This window comes from Neoarius graeffei, chromosome 23 (genome assembly GCF_027579695.1).
Source record: "Neoarius graeffei isolate fNeoGra1 chromosome 23, fNeoGra1.pri, whole genome shotgun sequence".
In the NCBI taxonomy this organism is placed as follows: Eukaryota; Metazoa; Chordata; class Actinopteri; order Siluriformes; family Ariidae; genus Neoarius; species Neoarius graeffei.
The window spans coordinates 2,077,236-2,097,864 of record NC_083591.1 but is presented as its reverse complement, the minus strand read 5'-3'; the positions used below and the strand labels follow the sequence as shown (position 1 = coordinate 2,097,864).

The 20,629-nt window shown below is 36.1% G+C and overlaps 1 protein-coding gene across 1 annotated transcript; it reads left to right on the top strand.

Annotated features, from left to right (window-relative positions):
- The first annotated feature begins 15,740 nt into the window (after positions 1–15,740).
- en2b (engrailed homeobox 2b) lies at positions 15,741–20,629 on the top strand. The gene is made up of 2 exons (XM_060905222.1): positions 15,741–16,152; positions 20,301–20,629. The coding sequence occupies exons 1-2, from the start codon at positions 15,741–15,743 to the stop codon at positions 20,627–20,629; spliced, it is 741 nt and encodes a 246-aa protein (XP_060761205.1).

Sequence of the window (20,629 nt, the reverse complement as noted above, 5' to 3'; positions counted from 1 at the left end):
CTTTGTAAAGCTCAAGTCCCTTTCTGATGGAGAGTCACTCTGATGTAGGGTTTTACACGGAACCTTTAAGGGTTCTACCACAGATGGACAAACAATGAACCCTTAAAAGTTCTAGATGAGAGTATAATAATAATAATAATAATAGTAATAATAATAATAATAATAGCAGCTTCATTTGTGTAGCACTTTTCAAGCCAGGCATCATGACAAAATGTAAATAAAGGCATTCCAGAAAAATATCCAAATGAAAGGAACAACAATTTTAAAGAAAATGTGTAGAATATTAGGAGCCTTGTTTCCATGAACCTGTTTAATGTGTAATTTGAAATTGTGAACTCAAAAAATGCATAATGGAAAGATGTGAATTTCATACAACAAAAAAGTTTTTACGCTCGCATGAGGTGGGTTTTCAGATGATTTGATCAAACGATATTGTGCAAAATTGAAATGGAAACACATTCTTCACATGTGAACATGAATCACAAACAGAAACACTAGCTTTCTGAGAAAGAGAGAGAGAGAGAGAGAGAGAGAGAGAGAGAGAGAGAGAGAGAGAGAGAGCTCTGTAAGATCTAGCACAAAACGAGGAAACCCAACTTTAATTACAGAACATCACTCAGTGGAATCAGAGAACATTCGTAAGTGTGTTTTGTCTAAGGTTTTAAAATATCATTTTCATGATATCATGATATCACGATATCACTCTTCCTCTTCTGATTCTGAAACCCTGAGTATCAGTCGATAATGAAACCCACCTGTTCCTGTATTCTTTAGCTTTTAAAGGTTGTGGGTTTTTTCTCCCACACTTGAGCTCTTTCACACAAAATTCACTGACATTATAAATATAATAAAGTATAAATATAATAGGGCGGCACGGTGGTGTAGTGGTTAGCGCTGTCGCCTCACAGCAAGAAGGTCCGGGTTCGAGCCCCGTGGCTGGCGAGGGCCTTTCTGTGTGGAGTTTCCATGTTCTCCCCGTGTCCGCGTGGGTTTCCTCCGGGTGCTCCGGTTTCCCCCACAGTCCAAAGACATGCAGGTTAGGTTAACTGGTGACTCTAAATTGAGCGTAGGTGTGAATGTGAGTGTGAATGGTTGTCTGTGTCTATGTGTCAGCCCTGTGATGACCTGGCGACTTGTCCAGGGTGAACCCCGCCTTTCGCCCGTAGTCAGCTGGGATAGGCTCCAGCTTACCTGCGACCCTGTAGAACAGGATAAAGCGGCTACAGATAATGAGATGAGATGAGATAAATATAATAAAATCAATCATAACAATATATTATTAAAAAACAGTAATCTCTTTATATAAAAAACTCAGTTCCAAAAATTCATTTCTTTTCCAAATCCATTTCCAGACTTCGCTTTTGTTTCAAGATTCGATGTCTGATACGTTTCACTGATGTCTGAATCCATAAGTGAAAATAAAATCATCACACACACACACACACACACACACACACACACACACACACACACACACACTTCATCCATAGTCTAAAAATAGTAATAAAAATTAAAACAATCAGAAAAATTAAATGTGTGTGTGTGTATATATATATATATATATATATATATATATATATATATATATATATATATATATATATATATATATATATATGTATAACCTATCATAAGTAGTCAATAAAATAAGAATAAAATAAAAAACATGAAAACAATTAAATGAAATGAAGTAAAATTGTAGAATAAAGTGCAATAGATAAAAAGATAAAACTGAATCATAAAAGCAAAGCAAAACAGATTAATCTTTAACCTCCTCTTGATCACAAAGGTATTTTTATTATGAACTTTAAAAATATAATTCAGGTTAATAATTTCGCTCATAATAGATCAGATATTACATTTATTGTTTTGTCACTACTTAAAACATTGGCTTTCATTTTTAAAAATAACATTCTGTATTGCACATCAACTGCTTCATCCATATTTTATCAATGTGTGTGTGTGTGTGTGTGTGTGTGTGTGTGTGTGTGTGTGTGTGTGTGTGTGTGTGTGTTTGTTGGGGTATTTAGGTGTTTATGTTGGGGTATTTGTAAAAATCACGTACAAATTAATATACCTCGTCTAAAAATGATAAAAACAATATTATAAAAATCACATATTAAATACAAACTTTGTAAAAACAAAAAAAACAATAAATCACCTCATAAATTAATGGATTATGTAAATGTGAAATTAAATGAATTACATAAAATCAAGTGAAAATACAGTTGAAATCAGAAGTTCATGGACACTCATCATGAATGTGATGGTAAATTTGTGCTTTCGGTGATTCTCTGAATGAATCGTTTTCTGTGTCAGAATGATTATAATATTAATCTTTAACAGAAAAAAAAAGCCCACAAAAATTTGGTGCACAAGTTTTAACTTATTTTGAGTTTTCTGAAATCAACAGAAGGTCAAAAATATACACACCCCCACTTCAATTATTAATTCAGTGAAGCTGAAATTTCCAAAATCTCTTTTAACTTGCCCAGATGAAGGCCCTGTATGAGCTCCCTGTTAGTGATGATGACTGACTGCAGCTGGAAGCTTCTCTGTGTGCAACATTAAAAGGGTTTGTTTAACAAATATCAGTTATTGGGAGGTGAAGCCACTTTGCTGGAAGAAGTGCCAAACTGTTCCCCTCAGCTGAGAGGAAATTGGTTCAGATGATCAGGAACATCCAAGGCTCAGACCTGCCATGAACTGGAAGCTGCTGGAACCCCAGTGTTACTGTCTACAGTCAGGAGAGTTTTATATCACCATGGACTGAGACGCTACTGCCCAAGAAAGAAGCTCCTGCTCCAAAATCCACACCTTCAAGCTTGAGTGAAGTTTACAGCTGATTACATGGACAAAGAAAAAGCCTTCTGGAAGAAAATTATGGTCAGATGAAACAAAGATTGAGTTGTTTGGCCACAATGACCAGAGATACAGAGGAACACTGGACCAACTGTCAAACGTGATTAACCAAAGTAGATGGAATAATGAAGAAGCATAACCTCAGCATAACCTCAGTCCATCAGCTAGATGCTTGGACCCAGTTGTGTGTTCCAGCAGGACAATGACTCCAAACACACATCAGAGCTGGTTGTGGAGGATAAAGCAGGAGAACATTCAGCTTTTGGAACAGCCTTCCCAAAGTCCTGACCTCTACCCTATCAAAAATATGTGGACTGTGTTTAAAAGTCGGTTCTGTGCCAGAAAACACATACGTTTAACTGAACTCCACCAATTCTGTCCAGGAGAGAGGACAAATATCCAACCAGAATTCTGACAGAAGCTTGTTGATGGTGAACAGAATCATCTGGTGAAGGAGAAACTTGCTTAAGGACATTTAACCAAATACAACCCTGATTCCAAAACAGTTGGGATGCTGTGTAAAACATAAATAAAAACATAATGCAATGATTTGCAAATCCTTTTTGGCTTATTCAATTGAATATGATACAAAGACAAGATATTTAATGTTAAAACTCAGAAACTTTGTTTTTTGTGAATATACAGTAGACTCATTCTGAATTTGATGCCTGCAACACGTTCCAAAAAAGTTGGGAAAGGGGCGTGTTTACCACTGTCTTACATCACCTTTTCTTTTAACACCCAGTACGTCTTTGGGAACTGAGGGCACTCAATGTTGAAATTTTGAACGTGAAATTCTTTCCTATTCTTGCTTAATATATGACTTCTGTTGTAATATTTTGCACTTTATAATGCACCACACATTTTCAATAGGAGGCAGGCAGGTCAGTTTAGCACCTGCACTCTTTTACTATGAAGTCACGCTGTTGTAATACATGCAGAATTTGACTTGGCATTGTCTTGCTGGAATAAACAGGACATCCCTGAAAAAGACATCGTCTGGATGGCAACGTATGTCACTCCAAAACCTGTATGAACATTTCAGCATTAATGGAGCCTTCACAGCAACTGTAAATGAATTTTTAAAAACATGACACATGAAAACAAATGAATGGTGTAAAACTTGGATATGAAAATTAGTCAGTAATGTCAAAACAGTGTATAAACCCAGATATGGGACATTTCCATCGCTGGAGATTTCTTTAACGGTAAAATAACTTGAGTTTGTGTTTCTGAGGTTTGAATTAAAACCACTGAATTAAAAAACATCAAATAGGATAATAATGATAAAAAACTAAAGAAACAATAATTATATTAACTGTGGTGACAGTGGATTGTGATTTCACTCTGAAAACCACAGCGATACACAAAGGCACGACACTGGACTGTTTTGTGTTGCACCTTTAGCATCTTTAGCAGTTTTTTTGTTTTGTTTTGTTTTACTTAGAAAGGTGCTTTTACTCTAAAAACAAATTACTTTCCATTGAAGCACTTTACATCACTTTTAAAGGTGCAGTAGGCCCACAGTTCCAGGTGTGAAGTCCACATGAAGGGTGCAGTATACGGGTTGCATCCCAATAATTAGGAAAGGTACATTTTAGTAGCCCTGTCTCAGAGAGTGCATGAGATATTAGTCAATGTGTTTTTCCTCCTAAATCCATCACTTCAGTTTGTCCAGTGCAAATATTCACACGGAGCAAATAAAGACATTTTTAAATGATAATCAGGTTATTAATATTAATATTAGAAGTTGGAATCTGTTAAACAAACTTGTCTGACTTTTTAAACTTTGCCTCTGAACACACACATGGTCAGGAAGACAGACTGATACTGTCACTGAGAAGAAATAAGAAAACCAGTGAAGTGGAACTTGGGATTATTTTACATCTGAGCACTAATGACTCGTTTTAATCTCAGCTTTAAAATCCAATTTAAATGCATCCGGATTTAAGTGACACTGAACTCACACTTTAAACATTAAAGCTTAAATGAGCTCAATCTCTCTCTCTCTCTCTCTCTCTCTCTCTCTCCGTAGACAAAGATTCTGGAAGCTGTAGGAGTTGAACTCCTGCAGAGTGAAAGTGTATTTTATATGAATTTGAAAACTGAGTTAAAAACAAAAAGCACTTTAATCTGGAACTCCATTTCACTTAAGAAAGCACAGATCATCACCACCTTCATCATCATCATCATCATCATCATCATCATCTTCATCATCATCATGTGCAATGAGATTAATATTTAACAAATACTATTTAAATGCATAAAAATAACAAAATAAAAAGTTTATATAAAAGTAAATAAAATAAAATGGTTAGATAAATTTGTAGTTGTGACACCTGGGTCAATAAATAAAATTAAATAATATAAAATAAGTGGATGAGAGTTTGGAACTGTGACAGTGAGCTTAATTACAAATAACCATAAAAAAATTTTAAATGAAAGTGAATTTTGCATACACATGTGCTTTTATGACAATGAGCTTGATTAAAAATGATTAAAAATTTATAAATAAATAAATAAATGCTAGTTGACAGTTGTGACACAGGGCTTGGTTAAAAAGAAATCTAAATTAAAAAGAAATTTAATTAAAATAAAATAAATTAAAGTGTTGGTGAGGCGGTTGCGGATGATCACATGACAGCAGGTTTTTATTAAAAATAGAATAAAATACAATAAAATTAAAGGTCGTATAAAAGTTGAATTTGTCGGAATTTGTTTGATTTCGGAAATAAAGTCCCCAGAGATGCCCAGAGGAGCACGAGCCCCGCCTTTCACCTCTGACCTTTTACCCGCCTTCATTCGGGTGTGAGTTCGTGAGCGCGCGCTGAAACTCATCAGCATTTATATTAATTTCTCTGTTTTTTAATGAAGAAATTCCGGCGCAGGAGGAGAGAGGAGCGAAACCCGGTGTGTGCTGAGACTCACACACTCATCCTGCTCAACAAAGGAAGGTGTGTGTGTGTGTGTGTGTGTGGCCTGGCTTTATTAAATGACCTCACTCACCGCGAGCTGATTCTCCCTCTAGCTCTGTTTGTGACGTCATCGTGTGACAGCCAATTAAAAAAGCGCACACCTTTTCACCTGTCGCGTTTAGAGCTGCAGCATTTCTCCTTCTGTATGAACTCAAACTGAACATGGCTTTGCTTTAGTATTTATTACAGGGTTTATGAAAATCTTACAAAATGTTAATTTTTGGTTTTCATAAATTCCACATTACTATCCAGTGCAGGTTTTAATAAAATAAATACTGAAAACAAAAATGTTAAAACAAATTTGCACCAGAAAGTGAATTCTCACTGAGTTCAAACTACAAATTAACAAAAATATTTTCAATAATAAAATGCCACTTCAAACAAAAACAACAAAAACAAATCTTTATTTTTATAACTATGTAAAATAAATTAACAGAAATAAATGTTGCTTTATTTATAATAGCAATAAATAAAGTAATAGAGAGATTATTTAGTTGTAAACAGTTTTGAAAAATCACAAGTGAAGAACTTTGCTTTGATTAATGAATTAATTTTTAATGAAATTTTACAAATGAAAAGTTCAGTGCAAAAATGTGGAGTAAAATCTTTAAAAGATCTGTTTCTTTAAATGTATTTAAACTGAGTGGTATTTTTATACTTATTAGGTTTAAAAAGTCATAAACAAAGAGCTACATTTAGTTGATTTTTATTGTTCCGTTTTATTCCCACATGACCAGAGGAAAAGGAATAAAACCTGAGTGCTGTGGAAGTCGGAGTGATCAGTGAGAGAGAGAGAGAGAGAGAGAGAGAGAGAGAGAGAGATGAACTTTTTGAATTCCGTTAACTTTTATTTGTAAACTGAACTCAGATTCAGATTTAAGTTTATGACGTGAATAAATTTCAGTTTAAAGACACACAAACACAGAAAATGACCTGATCGCTAGGAAAGCTCATCCAGAGGTGTGTGTGTGTGTGTGTGTGTGGTTATGTAGCTAACAGAGTGATACAGATGTGTTAAAGCAGTTGGTATGAAGTTGTTGTTGTGTGTAAAATGAACAGATAATAAAGTAAACATTTTCATGTTCGAGAAAATCAGCTAAGCACATTCCACTGTAATCCACTCATATCGTTTTGAACAGAATGATTGATGATGAAGTTTGAGGAAAAAGGAAAAGTGTAAAGAAAAGAAAAAATATTTTGTTGAAATAAAACTTACTCCTGAGGTGAGATGTGGTGCAGGAGGTTTTACTTCCGGCCGTGTTGATGGAGATGAAGGGCAGGAGTGATGTGGTGTGATGTCCCTCCTCCTTACACACACACACACACACACACACACACACACACACACACACACACACACACCTCTTTCACAATGCAGCATCTGGCTCGCTCATTACCGCGGAACAAAAAGCAGAGGAGAGGAAACGCAGCACTTCCGGTCCGCCAGGAAACTTCTGCTCCATATTCATCTCCACTGAATTAATAAAGATATCGGAGTGCAGGAGCAACAATCATGTAGACTCTCTCTCTCTCTCTCTCTCTCTCTCTCTCTCTCTCTCTCTCTCTCTCTCTCTCTCACACACACACACACACACACACACACACACTTCCCCTTTACATGAACATTCACTTCTGTCTCTCTGATTCGTCTCTGTGTTTCATTCTGACATTAAAAGCTTACAAGGTTAATAATAATAATAATAATAATAATAATAATAATAATAATAATGTGCCGTGAAAAATAAATTATTCGCGTGAGAAAAGAAAACATCTCAAAACAACCGAATCCTGTGAAACAAAAATCACGTGCAAATAAAAACAAGTGGCATCGATGTGAACATAACTGACCTGTCTGAATAGCACATGTTAAACAACAACAACAACAACATGAAAATAAATCACACGTGAACAAACACGTGAACGCGTTACATGTGGCAATGAATTAATTTTAAACAATCACGTGCACAAATGATCCATGCATAAAGATCAGATGTAAACAAAGAAACAAATGATTCATGTGTATAAAAAATCATGTGGGAACAATAGATAGATAGATAGATAGATAGATAGATAGATAGATAGATAGATAGATAGATAGATAGATAGATCATTTTTTAAAAAGCTGATTAATTCTGGCCTGTAAAAGTCTGCATTTGGCTGAGAAGTGAAGTTTGTGCGACTCTTCGTGATTCTATTTGGGATAATAAATGAGAATAAAGGATATAAAGAGGGATAGAGAGCTGAGGTGTGAGTGAAGGACTCAGGGCTCAGCAGTGACTCTGTGTCTCTGACACGTTTATAAATCTCAGTGTTCCTCAGGATTCCATCAAAGAAACAGGTTTAAACTGAAAGTGGAAGATTTTTCCCCCCACAGTTCTCTGTTCGTGTCAGAGTGAAAAAGCGAGTGAGAACAAACACGCAGGATCTTCCACAGGTTTCCCTGAGAGCAGGATGCTGTATAGACTTAATACCTCCTCAAACCGGAAGTAGTTGTTTAAGAAGGAAAGTGAAAATAAAATGAAAAGGGGTATGTCCCTGTAATGTAGCTCAATATTTATGACGGGAGATAGATAGATAGATAGATAGATAGATAGATAGATAGATAGATAGATAGATAGATAACAATCCCGTCACGTGCTCTTTAAAGGAGTAAAAAAAGATTTAAATAACATTTTATACCACTTTTGTGTTTTTAAAATATCTCTCTCTCTCTCTCTCTCTCTCTCTCTCTCTCTCACACACACACACACCCACACACACTTTCTTCTGGCCAATTGTCAAATAAATAAATAAATAAATAAATAAATAAATAAATAAATCTGAATATAAATATAAGTATATCATTAGCCTGGCTGTGAGGAAATGCAGCATTTTCTCTGACTTTAACCTTGAATGACTGAGAAGGGAAAGAAAAAGATAAAGAAAAGAAAAGAAAGAAAGGAGAAGAAAATCTTTTGACGGAGCGGATTTTCCATTTTCTATGATCACTGAGCGTTACCGTGTGTGTGTGTGTGTGTGTGTGTGTGTGTGTGTGTGTGTGTGTGTGTGTGTGTGTGTGTGTGTGTGTGTCGCTGATGCCTGACCTCGGACACACAAAAGCAAAAACTTTCCCTAAACAACAAGGAGAAAAGCTTTCATTCCTCATTCCTGCTTTCCTTCACTCTCTGCTTTTTACTGCTTTCATGCTCTACAGACTCTCTCTCTCTCTCTCTCTCTCTCTCTCTCTCTCTCTCTCTCTCTCTCACACACACACACACACACACACACCCCTGGAGTGACTCTAAGGATGAGGATAAGCTTATATCCTAATATATGGCGTTATAGATAGATAGATAGATAGATAGATAGATAGATAGATAGATAGATAGATAGATAGATAGATAGATAGATAGATATAAAACCCCGCCCCTAATCACAACCTTTCCTTTTGATTGTGTTGTTGAATAAAGATGTGAGTCTTTAAGCTATAATTAGAGTCACATGGACTCACGTGCACTGGAAATGGCGCCCAATAATCAAATCCATAATCTATAATTTCACATACCGCAAGTTTATATCATTTTTATCCTCTGCGCCAAATAATTTTATGCTACATAATTAAAACATTACTCAACATATTGTTTATACAAGCACAAAATATGTCACAGATCTACACTGGGTGAAATCTGAAATATTTCAGAACGTTTGTTTCTTGTTATTGGTGTGAATATTTTATTATTATTAGTAGTAGTAGTAGTGGTATTTGTGTTTGTTTGTTTGTTTAGATGGTTGATGTTTATGACATGTCCGAGTCCCCCACCATTTGCACAGAGAACCTAAAACTTTCAGTACAAAAACAGCGGACCCGTTCTTTACCCACCGATCACTGATACCAGTACCAGTGGTTCCAGTTTCCCAGTTCCACTCACCTGATGATGTAGGGTACCAACAGGAACTAATGGAGCTCAGAGGGCGGGGCCAGCAACGTTGTCTGATTACGTCAGGCTATTTTACACAAACACAACTGAAAACATCACATCTTCAGATCTTACTCTGGATAAGTGACAGAAGAGTGGAGAAGAACTTCAGAGGAACTTTATATAAATGGAATCCAAAAGTTTAAGGCACTTTTGGAGAATTTCAGAATGTAAACCAAAGCTGAAGGAAAAGACAAACATGTCTGAAAATATTTTCTGTTCTATTCACATTGTTGGTTCGAGCAGGTCAAATGGGATTTAATCTTTATTTTAGAAACAAAGGGGGAGAATTTGGACTTATATGAATGAGGTCGTAGGAAAAGCTTTGAGTGATAACCCCGCCCCTCACACTGACCCCGCCCCTCACACTGACAGTTCATACCGAATTCATACAAATCTGTAGTGAAGTGATGTTTCACAACAAGGCTTTAAAACACAAAACTGACTCAGAGATACTGATGGGAAAAGGGGAGGGGGTGAGGACCGTCTCCACGCGCACTTATTGCTCAGCATCTGGAACATCTGGCTGAGGTCCTGTTTGTTTTAAACATATATATATATATATATATATATATATATATATATATATATATATATATATATATATATATATATATATATTGCCATAATTACATTTACAATAAAGTAAAAGAGTGAAGATTAGATAAAACACGTGACCTTTTGGTGATCAGCAGACAGACTCTTCACCTTGTAGGCTAATGAAATTATTTTGGAGGGAAATTAATATTAAAATTAGGCTAATTAATAAGAAATGAAGAGCTTTACCCGCGTTTTATGCTTTTTATGACTTTATGATTTAAAGGCGGCCCAGATGCAGCTGTTTAGACAAAAATCTGAAGAACAGGCCTCTTTTAAAAAGATTAAAGTCGTATATTTTAATACAAATTTACTCAAGAACACACTAAAAAGTAAATGTTGTGATGGGGTAAATAAATAAACACACACACGCGCGAGCGCTATACATTTCCGAAATAGGAAATAACCTTTATCCTCATCCTCGCTCCAGGGTTTTGTGTGTGTGTGTGTGTGTGTGTGTGTGTGTGTGTGTGTGTGTGTTAGTTAAAGCCCAACAGGAAGTCGGGGTGATGCGGTGTGACCCCGATATGAGAGCCTCTGAATGGAGTCGCAGTCTGAGCTCTGTGATCTACGAGCTGCTAAAAAAGAGCCCAAATCCCTTCTTTACTCAGAGAGGAAAACACAAATTAAACCCGGCTTTCACTTTCTTCTTTTCTTTTCTTAAACGCAGACTTGAGATTGCTTTTGTTCTTCGGGTTTTGTAAATTTTTGGTCAGGTTTATTTCTTTTTTTCTTCCCGGGCCACATTTTTAAAAAATAAAAACTTAAACCTATGGCAATGTTCAGATTTTTTTTTTGTGCGATTAAAACTCTTCACGAGGCTCAAATTAAAGCATAAAAAGCTTAAAAGCAACAAGATGGAAAAAGAAATCAAACCCAATCAGAGTAAAAAAGACGCGGTGTGTAAAATGAGGTTACTATTCATTCATGTGGTTGTTAATGCCTCAGTGACGCAGTGTTTATGGTGTGTTATGGTGTGTGTGTTGGTGTATAATAGTGTGTATAATTGTGTGTTGTTTCTATTATAGTGCAGGTGGTAAAGTGTTAATCCTGAAGAATTTCTCTGGGATTAAAGAGACTGGATCTAATTACCGCGACCGAGTGTAAAGTTTCTAAAACAAGCCGTGTTTTGGCTGCGAGGGAAAAATTAATGAGGAAAATTAAAACCTTTTGTAAGCAGACACTTGCTTTAATATCAGGAATGATATGATTACATGCTCAGTTATATTTATTAATATTAATCAGGATTATCAGCAATGTGAAAACAAGCAGTGTTGATGATAATATAAACAATGTGCATCTCACAGGAAGGTGATTTTTTTAAATATTGCTTTAAAAGGCAATATTAAATTAATTAATAAATCATCAATATTCTAAATGTAGTATGACAACAACAACAACAACAATAATAATAATAATAATAATAATAATAATAATAATAATAATAATAATAATAATAATAATAATTCACTGTGTTTATTGCAATACTGTGTTAAACTTGTATATGATTATTTTAGACATTTAAACATTTAAATTATTAATTAGGGAACAAAAATGCAACAAAAAAGGACATACGAATGTATTTATTAATCAGGACTCAGAATGTGCTTTCATCTTTTGGTAATTAAATTAATGTCAAACGGGACTTTTAGGGACTTTTGTTTGTTTGTTTGTTTGATTGATTTAGGAAAGATTCCTAACAAACAATAAACACAAAAAGGTCACAATTTTTTCGGTGTGTGTGTGTGTGTGTGTGTGTGTGTGTGTGTGTGTGTGTGTGTGTGTGTGTGTGTGTGTGTGTGTATTTGTGTTTTCTGGAAGTGTTTGACTACTTAGTGAACCCTGAGCTCTAAAACTTTATTTCGTCTCTTCTGCTCGAAGCCCGTTACAGCCCTAAGATTAAAAGTGAGACGTGGAACTTCATGAGGAACCTTGTAGAGTTCCTCAAAAACTGTTTAAGTTTTTTTTTTTCATCAAAATGTCTTGTTTGTGAACATCTCAAGCTACAGCAGGCTCCATTTCAGAGCAATTTTAGTGCATTTGGAAATGATAGAACTGATTTCTGAACAGCTTGGGTCACATCCTCCAGAGTCCGAGCTGAAGGTCACACACTCGCAGCTCCATCATGTGCGTGTGTGTGTGTGTATATATATAGTACCTTGCATTCTTCTTCTAAAGAAATGCTGTCGACCAAAAATATCTTAAAAAATAATGAAATGAAATGTTTCAACATTAAAAACCACTATAAACAGTAATCAGTGAGTCATAATAACTTCAACAAAGTCAATATTTGGTGTGAGGTAGGTAAGGCAAATCCGTTTGCTTAAAAAAAAGAAAAAGAAAAAGAAATACCAGTCTGAGGTCCAGTGAGGTCAGTTTTATGTGGAAATGATCTGTAGGTTTTCCTGAGCATCTTACAGAACCAGCCCCAGTTCTTCTGGACACTTTGACTGTCACACTCACTTCTTCATTTTACACCAAAACCCAGCAGCCTTCATTATGTTTTCTTTTTTCATCTGGAAAGTGCTCTCTTATGGAATATACTGCTCAGATACAAACTTTATTTTCTGTAACATCTAATTTTGTGCTGGGAAAAAATGAACGTTTGGACTCTATAATATATATAAACCACTACTTATTGCATTTTTAATGAAGGTGTGAGGAAGGGGATTAGTTCATGCATTTGATTTGAATAATGAATCAGTCTAACACGCGTCCTTTCTCATTAGAGTTAACGACACTTGGCTATACAAGCTAATTAAAGTGTTAAACCTTAGTGTTGAGCTCACACCAGCAGTGTTGGGTTTATTTTTTCAGATGCAGCTCGCAAAAACACTGCGCGTAAACAGAGGAGGAACCCAAGAGGAATCTCCAGAAATGTGTGGAGCTGCTGGGATGCTCATTCAGCAATGTGGAAGTTTTTTTTTTTTTTTTGCTGCTTGTGCATTTTGTAGGGTGTGTATTTCTCGTGCACAGTGTGTGTGTGTGTGTGTGTCAGTGCCCCGCTCTTGGTGCGCATCACTGGTTCCTTTGAAAGCGCCACCAGCAGCGCTCAGGCCGCTCGCTCCGCATTACTCTGCGCTGGAGTGTGACGGCTCTTCACACACACTTTCCAAGAGCTGAAGTGAATAAATAAAACAGCAACGTGGGTTTCATAACAATTCATCAACTTAAGCCTTACAAGACCTCACGAGTCACTGCAGTTCGTTAATAACCTAATGAGAGTTTATAACCTCAGCGTGTTCCGTCATATTTGTCCAATATGTATGTTTTGACCAACAGGATATGATATCATATGCTATAAAGGACCAATATGACATGACGTAAGGTCAACTGATTATATATTACCAATGTGTTATGACGTAACTTTGACATATCACCATGGCCAAAATGTCTGGACCAGAGTGTGAGCGTTTCTGTGTTATGGCAGATTATAAACAGTATTAACCTCTATCAATAAATTATATGACCAATAAGTCACCTATATGTAAATACAGTGCATATGTCATGTAATATGATTCATATATTAAACTATATGCAATCAATATGTAACATGTTACACCATATGACCAATATGTTACATGGCCAAAGTGTATGGACCATGAGGTTATAAGTGTTTTATCTTTAATAGGTTGTGACTTAAGACCAAGACCTTATAATGCTCTATAACCTGTACAGCCTGACCAATGACTTCCATGTAATCATATATAACCACTTTGTTATGCACACCATAAGAACATACAGGACCAATGCGTTTTGTGTCATTACAAGACTTTATAACGCACTAGCCTGTGGGTGATCAATAGCCTATAGCATGGGACCTACACATCATATGTTCAGAATGTATGCACCAAGGTGTACACAGCAAATTCCTCAGTGTTGAATTAACACTTTCAGAGTTAATTTGTGTCCAACTGGACATATATAAACACAGTAGGGTGTTAAATCAACACTCTGGGTGTTAATTCAACACTGGGGATTTTGCTGTGTAATAACATCTATAACATCGATAACATACTAATGTGTTTTATGCAATGACACACGACTCATATGATAAGCTATATATAATCAATAAACTATATGATTAGTGATATTTGACTAATATATGCCCAATATGGTCATACTGTATGGAAATATAATGTCTAAAATATATGGAGAGATGTGTAATAGGATATGTAACCTATATGTTTTATTACTAATGTATTATAACATACGACCAAGCCTTTATAATGCCCTATATATGACCAACATGTAAGTCTAATGACATATGGTCAATATATTAAGCTTTATATGACCAATGTATAACACACTGGCCAAAATATGATCATTCAATCATGACATAGTAGAATAACAAATATCCTAACCTTAAGTCTAAATTTGATCACTGATTTAAATTGAGGATGCTGTATATGAGGCCTAGTTTATATCCGAACTATACATCATTATGGTCAATATGTTATGACACGTGACAAATATGACAATTAACCTTTGACATGTCACCAGTGTATGAATATGTTGCCATGGAAGATGATGTTACAGCTGTATGATGAATAATCAATGCAGTAAGACATTGCTAATGAGTGAGCACGAGGATTATCTTACCTAATTTCTCTTTATTATTATTATTATTATTATTATTATTATTATTATTATTATTATTATAAGTCTCTCCTGTAGTATATGCTAATTGTAATTCATGGCTTTGGGTTCCTGTAGCTTTAAATGATGGAGCCGAGGCGAGGCTGAGCCGCTGTCATTTAGCGGAGTCGCCGGCTCACGTGACACGAATGGCGTCTCCTTATTGGTCGTAGGCACGTGTCCAGGATACGGGAGTGCGACGTCACACGGGAGTCTCGTATTAAAAATAAGAACAAAAAAAAAAAAAATCCGTAGTGAAAGTATTTGGGAGCCAGTTGGCAGCTCTTTATTTAGCCGTTATTTGCTCACTGAGGCGCGACTCAGCAGCGGCTCCTCCAGCGGCCTCATTCCTCCTCACACACTATTATTATTATTATTATTATTATTATTATTATTATTATTATGAGTAGTAGCCTATATTTTTGGGCGTGATAATAATATTCCTCCAATATTATTAGAAACTACTCCGTGGAGCTCGTTGTGGAATTAAAATCTATAATTATGTTTTTTCTTTGTGCGCACAAAAAGCGCTCGGGTGGCATTTAATATCCATCAAAGATTTTCTCTCATTTTATTGTCGTTTAGGTTTTTTTTTAATTGAAGAAAAATATATACTGAAGAGGAAATTATTTAAACAACAACAACAAACCCTGGAAGTCGGAGCGCTCGCCTGCGCGCGGGAGAGAAAGGGGTTACGGGAGAGAGTTTCAGGATGGAAGAGAAAGATCAGAGCAGCAGAGATGCAGGAGACGAATCCAACCGAGCCATCCTGCCGCTGCTCGAGCCTCCCGGAAACCTGCACCGGATCACCAACTTCTACATCGACAACATTTTGCGCCCGGACTTCGGACGCAGGAAAGAAAGCGCCGCCGCCGCCAACGCGACCGAGCGCAGCGACATTAACGCGTCCGGGAGGGAGAACCGGTGTCCTTCAGAGGCGGGGACTGACACAGACCGAGCGGGATCACCGGGCTCGGGTGAGGGAGCATCGAACCCCGCCGTTAGCGGCTCGAAGCCCGGGGCGGAAAGCGGCGCGGATCAGTGCGCAAACTCGCTCAATAACCAGCCGATGCTGTGGCCAGCGTGGGTTTACTGCACCAGATACTCGGACAGACCCTCATCAGGTCAGAGTTCATCTTGGAAATATACTCAAAGAAAAATACTCAAATTATGAGGGTCCCCCCCCACACAGGTTTAAACACATTAAGAACAAAATATTACATATTAAGCGACTTCAGTGCATCTGAAATCAGGGTTCATATTTTAGAAAGAGGGAGTATATATTACTGAACAAAAACATCTTTTTAAGTTTCCTTTCATGAGTTTTGCATGCGTTTATTATATGTAAGTAACACAATAAGCAAACAAAAATAATCCAGAAAAAAAACTTTCATTAATAACAAAGTCACAGTTTATAGTTAATAATTAGGAATATGCCAATTCTATTTCAACCATCTTTAGCTTTATTTAATTAAAAAGCAACCTAGAAGCTTGGAAAAAGAAAATAAAGAAAAAAAAATACAGGAAAACAAGACCCCCCCCCCCCCCCCCCCCCCCAAAAAAAAAAAAAAACAATCCGAATGGGCTCAGTGGGGTTCAGTCCGTGTTTATTGTCAGCTCAGAGAGTTTTCTGCACCTGCTTTGCTTCTCCTTCATGTCTGAGTCTTTATATTATTCATGATTCCTAATTTCTGAAATCATAACGTTTAAAGAATAAAACGAGCAAATCACAAAACCACACAGATGGCAGAAGATGATCGAGGCTCTGCATTGGTATAAATCTTTATGTAGCTCAATTTTATTACATGCTAAAATGTTTCGTCGTTAAAGTAAAATCTGTTCACAGACTTGATGTATAGCGACAGATTTTACAGAAAAGAGAATAAAGAAGTTGTTTGCAGTGAGTTTCCTCAGAGTTTTATAGAAATATCAACATCATCAAATGGAAATTTAACCTACAGGACCTTTGTGAGGCCATTTTTATCAGCCATGCTCAAGCACGAGTTTTACTTTTCGAAAGTGAGTTCTTTAAAAAAAAGAATTAAAAAGTAATTTCGAAAGCTTTATAAAGAATCAGTTTCCTGTGAGACGGAAAATAAAGAGATGAACAACAAAAATATATATTTACAGGTTTAAAATTGTGACTAAAGAGTGTGGAGAGATGATTGGTGACCTTAAATATGCTCAAAATCCCCAAATGTAGGGAGATTATTATTATTATTATTATTATTATTATTATTATTATTATTATTATTATAAGCAGAAGTGTATATTGGACCGTCGTGATGCGTTATTACTGGTTATAATCAAAGACAGCATTTGATAGAAGGTTTTTGATCAGAGTGTGCAGTAGTTAGTAGATGATGTTTAATAAAAATAAAATATAATTTTTGTAAAGTTTTTGTGAAACGAAGCCAAGTTTAGAGCCTTTGTTCGCTCGAGGTCTTTGTTAATATTTCATTAGCATATTTTTGTTGGACAATGGAGGTGAAGGGTGTCGAGGCTTCAGACATTTTCTCCTAAATTATATTAATTTGCATAAAGAATTCAGCTGTTTTAGAAAGAAATATACTTGTGCACTTTATAAACGTCATGAACAGAATTAAATTGTGCTTGATAGCAAAGTTTCGGCGCAAAACAAACAAACAAACAAACAAAAAAACCCTCGAAACTATTAACATTATTATTATTATTATTATTATTATTATTATTATTATTATTATTATTTGCTTTTCTCAGGTTCAAATCCCCCTTTTTTTGCCAATGTAAATCATGCCATAATCAAATCAAAAGACATTTCCAGTCATAATGACCAAATTGAGGCTGCTTTCGTGCTGTTCATAGAAAAAAAAATCATCCACAAAAGACGGGGGATTGTGGGAAACATGACTAATAAAATATAAACACATAAACAAGCTCGATAGAACTATAACTATGGGTCATGTGACCTGTTTCTAAACTACACGATGTGATGTTGCATCTCTAATAAACCATGTCACATTATTCCATCAGAAAGAGAAATATTTCCGGGAGCCAGTCTCACATCACTGACTTTAGACTGACAATCATGAACCGGAAGTGGTTATTCCGTGTACGAACGTGCACGCGCAGCACTTCCAGCAAAGTTTATAAACAGTAATAACAGCAAGAAGGAGTGATTATAAAAATGTAGTTGCTATGGAAACAGAGGAGGGAGGGAATGGAGGAGAAAGGGGGAGGGGGAAGGGATGCGTTAACCCCACCCCCTCCATAACGCCACCCCCACCCCAGCCCCAAACCTCCACAAGCCCCCCCCACCAAAAAAACCCTCCAACACCCTTTCAAATATGCAAATGTCTGTGTGTGTGTGTGTGTGTGTGTGAGAGAGAGAGAGAGAGAGAGAGAGAGAGAAAGCTTTGTCTTGTGTTTAAAAAAATATTTTGGAGAGTTTAAAGTTATAGGGTCTGAGATTATTATTATTATTATTATTATTATTATTATTATTATTATTATTATGCTTTTAAAGTCATGTTAGGAGAAAAAAAGCTCACAAAACACACTCTTATAGTTATTATAGTTATTATGGTTATTATAGTTAGTGTAGTAGAGTAAAAACTCTTTATAAGCATCTGTTATTCATAAATTTGTTATAAATGCAGCACGTGCACATTTCATACCATAAACAGCATTATTATTATTATTATTATTATTATTATTATTATTATTGCCATGACTTTTTGAATAAGTTACAAATGAAAAGTTTCTGCTTCCAAACTTCAGGCGCTCCTCTATTGCCATAACAACCACATGTCATAATAGTGTTGTTGTTTTAAAAGTTGTTATGTGGATAATAATAATAATAATAATAATAATAATAATAATAATAATAATAATAATAATAATAATAATTAAAAAAATATTATTACTATTATTATTATTATTATTTTTATTATTATTATTTTCGGCTACATGAAACAGAGCCCAATTTTATACTAAAATATATTTGCTGGGTTTTATTTATTTATTTATTTATTTATACTTTTCTTCTCTTGTCAAGTCCATTTAACCCCTGTGCTGCTGGTTCTCTCATAGTGTTGTGTTTTTGTTCTCACTTATTTAATCACATTTAATTCAGAATTTTAGTAAAAGCAGGTTCAGATAATTTGTATCACTGGCTTTCCATTTCTGACAGGAAGTCGCAATGGAGTCATGCTGCGCGTGCTGCTAAAGTCATCCTGATAATAATAATAATAATAATAATAATAATAATAATAATAATAATAATAATAATAAACAGAAAGAGCTCCCGCCTCAGATCTGCACTGCTGTCCTGCTGAAAGTTTATTATACAGTATCAGCGCATGCTGGTAGTTTATCAGCTTCCGGGGGTGTGAAAGTGCGCCATGATCATCTCTCTCTCTCTCTCTCTCTCTCTCTCACACACACACACACACACACAGAGCATAGCATTCAGGACCTTTTGTCATTTCATCCCTGATCATGTAACACAGAGCGACCTTCTGAAATCCCACAATGCACTGCGCTGTGGTGTAGGCCTCCCATAATGCATCTCGCTGCATGGAGTTAAGTGAAAAGTAAAATCTATAGATGGATAAAAATGATGATGATGATGATGATGAAGAAAAGTCATCTTGCCTATTTAACACACTAAGAGCTCTTTATGAGCGCGTGTGTTTGTCTATAAACTTATAAGTGCAGCGCGAGCACATTTCATACCCTAAACATTTATATACTATACACACATTTATATCTATACACACATTTATATACTATACACACATTTATATCTATACACACATTTATATACTATACACACATTTATATCTATACACACATTTATATACTATACACACATTTATATACTATACACACATTTATATCTATACACACATTTATATCTATACACACATTTATATACTATACACACATTTATATCTATACACACATTTATATACTATACACACATTTATATACTATACACACACATAAAGATATGTGTTTTGTTGTTGTTGTTGTTTTGTTTTTTTTGGCCATGGCCTTCTGAAGAAGTGAAGTAGCTCCTACTGAGAACTTTCTACCTCTAAACTTCAGACGCTCCTCTGTTACCATAGCAACCACTGGGGTTAAATATTATATAAGTTGCGACAAGTGCAGAGATTATTATTATTATTATTATTATTATTATTATTGTTGTTGTTGGATCAAGCCAGCAAACCACACCTCCACGTCCCTAAACCCCCCCGTGTGTGTGTGTGTGTGTGTGTGTGTTCAGGGCCCCGATCGCGCAGACCAAAGAAGAAGAGTGTGACTCGGGAGGATAAACGGCCCCGCACGGCCTTCACGGCGGAGCAGCTGCAGCGGCTGAAGGCGGAGTTCCAGTCGAACCGGTACCTGACGGAGCAGCGGAGACAGAGCCTCGCCACCGAACTGCAGCTCAACGAGGCCCAGATCAAAATCTGGTTCCAGAACAAGAGGGCCAAAATCAAGAAGGCGTCGGGCACTAAGAACACCCTGGCGCTGCACCTGATGGCGCAGGGGCTGTATAACCACGCCACCAGCGGCAGCAGCGGCACCAAGGACGACAAATCAGACAGCGAGTGA

Coding starts and splice junctions, on each gene's coding strand:
- en2b (XM_060905222.1), top strand. CDS start 15,741: ATGGAAGAGAAAGATCAGAGCAGCAGAGATGCAGGAGACGAATCCAAC. Junction 16,153..20,300: donor CTCGGACAGACCCTCATCAG/GTCAGAGTTCAT, acceptor GTGTGTGTTCAG/GGCCCCGATCGCGCAGACCA.